This window comes from Seriola lalandi, unplaced genomic scaffold (assembly GCF_002814215.2).
Source record: "Seriola lalandi dorsalis isolate HSWRI2012SDOR001 ecotype SW California unplaced genomic scaffold, Sedor1 jcf7180002054027, whole genome shotgun sequence".
Taxonomy (NCBI): Eukaryota; Metazoa; Chordata; class Actinopteri; order Carangiformes; family Carangidae; genus Seriola; species Seriola lalandi.
Window position 1 is genome coordinate 12595 of NW_019524580.1, and position 6280 is coordinate 18874.

General features: G+C 38.9%; 1 protein-coding gene across 2 annotated transcripts in view; it reads left to right on the top strand.

Annotated features, from left to right (window-relative positions):
- mcm9 (minichromosome maintenance 9 homologous recombination repair factor) overlaps positions 1-6280 on the top strand; it is a 22268-nt gene that overhangs the window by 507 nt on the left and 15481 nt on the right. For both annotated transcript variants that reach the window (XM_023402817.2, XM_087173061.1), the window contains exons 2-3: positions 1331-1519; positions 4576-4732. In XM_023402817.2, coding sequence (XP_023258585.2) covers positions 1355-1519; positions 4576-4732 — 322 coding nt within the window. In that variant the 5' untranslated portion in view covers positions 1331-1354. The remainder of the gene's footprint in view (positions 1-1330; positions 1520-4575; positions 4733-6280) is intronic.

Sequence of the window (6280 nt, forward strand, 5' to 3'; positions counted from 1 at the left end):
GTAAACTACAGCTCGCCATCTATCTATCTATCTATCTATCTATCTATCTATCTATCTATCTATCTATCTATCTATCTATCTATCTATCTATCTATCTATCTATCTTGTGATGATAGAAATGGTAATTGAAATGACTGGAGCTGTGTAATCTGTCGAACTGGAGACAACCCAGTAATCAAAGACTTCTAGTAAGTACATTAAACGTAGGCTATTTAAGTCTATAGGAAAATAATATAAGTATCAAAGTGAAAGGGAAAACATATGAGAGATGTGTAGTGCTTTTGCAGATCTGTGTGTCTGCCAACTGAAGTGGAAAAAAAAGTGTCGCTGTTGATTCGATACAATGATGATTCATTTCAGCCTGAAGTTGCACTATATGTTCCTTATTTCTTAATACTTCCACGAGATGGCGCCTGGTTCATTAATATGCACAACAACACGTAACCACCAGTACTTGACCGCGGTCAGCTGCAGTGCAGAGAGCACAGTTTGTGACTGCGGTGATTCGGTCCGGATCCAGCAGCGTCTTCTTATTCCATTTCACCCAGTGTTGGCTCTAAGATCACGGTTAACCGTCCGACAGCTCGACCTTAACCGCGGTTTCACTTAGGGACCATCAGCAAATTAACATTTAACACACATAACCACAGTTAGTTACAATACCTTCCGACTAACTTGGCCAAATTAGTGATAATTAAAGTAGAAAAATTGTCCTAAATGAGTATCATGTAGCACACCTGTTTTCATTGCTAAGGTGTTATTCACTTATTTTATATAAATATTTGAGTAGAAGATCATATTTAAAGCATATTTTCCAATAGCTTCCATGTCATGTGACCTACCAACTCAAAATCTGTCAGATATATTATTGTTACTACACCGGACAAATAAGAGACACCTTGTTTTATTGGAGTTTTTCTTCCATGAAAAATATTCATATAAAATAGAAGAAGCACTAAAATACAATACAAAGAGGTGTATCTCATTTGTCAAGTGCAGTAATAACATAAAGACATAGATTTTGAGTCGGTAGGTCAGGTGACATGGAAGCTATTTAAAAAAAAAAAAAGCAATTATGTTCTATTCATATGTTTATTTGAAATAAATGAATTACACATCAGCAATGAAAACAGGTGCGGTACATTATACTAATATAGTACAAATTTAAGTACTTTGGGCAAGTTAGCCAGAAGGTTGTAAATAACACTGGTTATGTGTGTTAAATGTTAATTTGTTGATGTCCTCTGCCACACACCCACAAACAAAATCTTCACTATTTTCCTACAATTTGTGGATGACTGATTTCTGCATTGTTCATTTCTTCTTCCAGGAGTTCAGATCACATAACGTCAGTATGTCGATAAACTCGGAACAGGAGGCCCTGATTGGCCGGGTGTTTGAAGCCTATCTGGCGGAGCATCACCATGGTGACATTCTCCAGCTTATTGAAGATACTAATGAAGAGAGCCATCAACCTGTTGTTGTCAATGCCATGACACTGTTTGAAGCCAGTATGGAGGTACTGTCAACACAATTGAAAACACAATTTACTGTATTCAAAATAGACAGAATCAATATGATATTAATAGGAATATTTTCCCTGTAGTGATATGTAATTACATGTAAAACAGTCTGATATACAATCAGATTTATGTATGACAGAACTATTTAAATGTATAACACAAAACCTTCAATGACTTCAAGTTAGTTCTTAATTACACTTTACGCTGACTCATTCATTTGGACAGCTGAATCTAGTAAAATACACAGACTGATCATATGGTCATGACAGGATAACATTGTTCAGTTTTATCAATAAACTGATGTGTAAGATTTTAATTTTTATTGAGATAAGAAGATCTCAGTGTCTCAGTGGAGTGACAGGCCCTGACGGCAGACTGGAACGGTTCAAACAGATTGTTATTGGACAAATGAGACGATAGTTCCTGAGACACAGCTCTTTCCAGTAATTTAGAAAAGAGGGAAGGTTCGAGACTGGTCGATAATTATTTAAGGATCCTGGATCAAGGTGTGTTTTTTTTTTTTTAAGTAAAGGTTTAACCACAACAGTTATAAAGCTATTGGGAACGGTGCCAGAAGTCAGTGATGAATGAATAATGTTCAGCACTGAAGGTCCCAAGATTGGCCAGAGGTCCTTGGAGAGCTTAGCTGGTAGAGGGTCTGGTAGACAGGTGGTGGGTTTAGAAGCCAACACCAGCAGTGCTTCAAGAGACAGTCTCCAAATTTGTTATTACTGAAAATTCTAGAAAGTCATGGTCTGCAAAGGGTGAGCAGCTAAGAGATGGCTGCTGCTGAGTGAGTTTAGCTACAGTGTCAAAAAGAAATCTATGATTGTGTTTATTGTTACTGAGTGAACGTGCTAATTTTCACCCCTTTTCCTGCTGTGACGTCTTTCAGAGACAGACACTGTAACACACCTGTCACCTGTCCAGCACGGTGCTGTTACACCAGGAACACTAAGTGCATGTGATGGCACCACTCCTTGCAGTTGTGTGTGTCCTCAGTCCGAACAGAAAGACAAACTCAGCTGGCAATCAATCAGCTTTTATTAGCAGGTTTACCTGTGTTTAAAAAAACCTGTTATAACTGATCATTTTGGTGGAAAGTACATGAGGAAGAGGAAGTGGACCAGAAATTAAACAACTTAAAACTTCAAAAAAGGTTAAAAGAACCAAAAGACATTATGTTGCTAGCTAATACATGAGCGAACATTCTAATCAGAAACAAGCTAGTTTGCTCTGGACCACATTCATAACTTCAGGTGGCTCTCAGCACATGTTCATGACATGATGGTCCTCTCAGAGTAACACTGCAATGGACCACCACTACCCTGAGCTGCCAAGCTTTGCTGATTGAGGCTGGGTGAAGGAAGCAATGGGATGGCAGCTGCTGTGAACCACCTTTGATTATTTAGCACGATGACTTATTGACTTTGAGGGGAATAAATAGAGGAAAAAGAAAGAAAGAAAATTAAGTAAACAGATTTCAAAACAAAAAGTGTTGTGTCTATGTAGTTATTCTGGTTATACATGATGTAAGTTAAAGATATCTGAGTGTGGGAGAGAAAGCCTCCGCTCTGCCTCGTCTTAGCACAGTTTCCTCACCAGAGGTCAATGATGCCAGAGTCTCTCTGCTCTACACCAACATCATGTCTGGATAACCTGTGTCCTCTATCCACCACACCTGCTCGCTCTAACCTGCCTCACCCCTGGCTGACTGACGATATCTGAAAGCTGCGTACTGATCTCAGAGCTGCTAGGAAAAGATAGGACAAATGCAGTGACCCTGCTGATCTCAAGGGTTATCAGTCGCTGACATCTTCTTTTTCTTCTTCTTCTTCTTCTCTTCCAGCAATTGAGCCGGTAAAGCTACTTTTTACAATGAAAAGATCAGCAGTATCACACACTTATTTTCCACTTTCAAAATGTTACTCAGTCCTCCAACACCTCCAGTGGACACAAACTCATAACTGATATCTTTGCCTCCTCTATTAAAACTGTCAGTACTCAATTCTCTGACCGGCAAACATGTATCAATCCTTGTCTGCTCTCCTTCTCTGGCTCCTCTGGTCAATGGTTCACCACCTCCTTCATTCGGCCAAATCATTTTACCGGTGCTACTTGTCATTGTCTGAATTTCTTCAACAACAGAAAAATCTAAAGGGTAGACGTCAGGTTCTGTTGCATCAGAAGTGGAGTCGTTTTTCATTTTGTGCAGAGTACAGGTGGTGCTGCAGGATTTCTTCACAGTGAAGCCCCCGGTGTTTGCAGGATCAGGAAGTCCACACTCGGAGAGTCTTGCTGACTCCTGATCACTTGCCTGGGAGAAATATTCCCCAACTTCAGAACTGAAGTAGCGCTATCGATTCCAGTTTCCATTGTGTCAGCAGAGTGAGAGTTCAGCCTTCAGGACAAAATTAAAGGTCGTCTGTCTGAGGCAAAGATGATGAACCTAATGACAGTTGCCTCTGCAGCAGTCTCCCAATGTGTTTGATTACGCTCAAGCGAGCACCCAGTTTGAACACATGGAGGACGGTTTGAGGTCAGCCTAAGCTACAACAGCTCAAATGAGTTCCATGTAATTTCTTGTCAGTGGTTTGTTCATATTTTAATTGCAAATTGTCACATTCTGTAAAATTGTATCATTCATTGTCTGTTTAGGCACAATGGCTGCAGTGTTGTAAAAAAAATAATTAGCCTGCTTTGTGTGGTTTGACGTGAAGAGCGACACACAGTGTCTCTGTTCATCTTTTCTCTCCATGCCCTTATAAATACATAATCCTTGTTCTTGAAAATCAAATGCTGTTAAATAGGCTCCGTCTTATTATCATGAAAATGACGGGTGGTAATAGATGATTATGGAATTTTACAAACCTGTCCATCGAAATGACAAACAATGAGAGAGTCTGACGCAACCTCTGCTTGTGCTGTGATATACTCTTTATATACTGTGTGTGTGTGTGTATTAGATAAGAGAGTGTCATTTTTATTACCCATTATCATTTAATCTGTGTTTACACTAATGACATGGTATCTGTATTATGTGTGGCCACAGGTTGGGGACTATTTCAACGCCTATCCCAATGATGTCCTGGTGATATTTGATAAAGTGCTACACAGAACAGCCATGGAGTTATCACAGACTGCTTCACCCGGAGCACAAACAACCAAAGAGCAGAAAATGAGATACACTCTTCATGCCCGCATTACAGGTTAGACCTCCACCTGAAATGATGGTCAGATGTTACCAGATGTTGCTCAGAGTTTGTATTGTTAGGCTGTGTGGTATTCAGACTGTGACATACATGAGCTTTCTCCTCTTTTCTGCCCTTATATATAACATTTGTTTTTTGGGATTAGTAATCTGCAGTCTACTGTGTTGCCTACTATAGAAATGATGTTAATGGATAGCACTGTCGCTAAGTAACACGTTCCAAAGGATTTTTACAGTTGAAACCTGTGCAGGATTCTGTAAGTTTTGACAGTATCACACAGAGACTTGCCTTTAAGCCTAAATCGGCATTAGTACAGGTTATTAACAGTTGGTTCAATCGTGTCAAAGAACAAATTGGAAATAACTCCTTTCCTGGTTATCACCTTTTACATTTTTTTGAGCATTTTATGCCTTTTTTAGATAGCGACAGACACAGATTACAGGACATGAGGCGAGAGAGATGGGGAATGACATACAGCAAAGATCCCCCTCAGATTTTTTGACCACATTGTATTTACTCACCAGAGCATAACATGAAAGCACCAAATTATGATTTGGCAACGATTGCTATTGTCCTAGTTGCATTGAAAAAGCAATTGGAATCTTTTAGGATTCTGGGAGTCCTGCTTTTTTAGGAAATGTGATGGAAATTCAGCTCGTGCCAATTTGATTGACTATGAGCATTCGCAGAGGTGATCGATGATAGTTTGTTTGCTGACTACATTCAGGAATTATTATGATGATCACTGTAGCCAACATCCTTGGCCTATTAAAGAGTTCATAGTAAGCTCATGTTAAGTTTATAGACTAAAGCTTTTACCCCTCCCACCATCAAACTACCACTTGGAAAGGAAACAGGCAGAGGATTCACACTTACAAAAGCAGACCAGCTATTAGCACATCATAGACATGTCATGACCAGCTCATGGGTCACATGGTCATATGGTCAGCTCCAGAAGATCAGCTCAGCAAACACAAGGCAAAATGGGAGTAAACAACTAAAACATCCATTTTGTAACAACAAGACTCAGTGGAAAAGTCAATATAATGGAAAACATCATGAGGTCAAAGATGTGAAGGAGAATTCATAAGGACTTGGAGGATAAATCCTCCTTTCCTAACCACAGAATAAAGTAAACAGGACTGAAATGTTGAAATACAATGAGCTGAAAGACAAAGACAAATGCAAACAGGGAAAGTTGAGCCATTAAAATAATAATTAAATAGAAATAAGGAACTCAGGAAATCAGAATAAATTATATTCAGACAGTATATAGTTTCCTGTTGTAGGTGATTTTGACATTTCTATACATTTGTTAAATAGAGAAAATGAATGTTTAGGTTTTTACACAATGGGAGGGGATTTAGTGAAACAACATTTATGTACAGACTATAGTATTTAGTTATGATGATGATATTTTTAACTATAAATTCAATCTGCTTGTTCTTCATGACGACTCCTGACTGAAGCCTGAATCCATGAATATAGATTCATTCTCTTTAAATCAGTGGATCAGACAAGGATTTCCATCAGTTCTGGATGGTG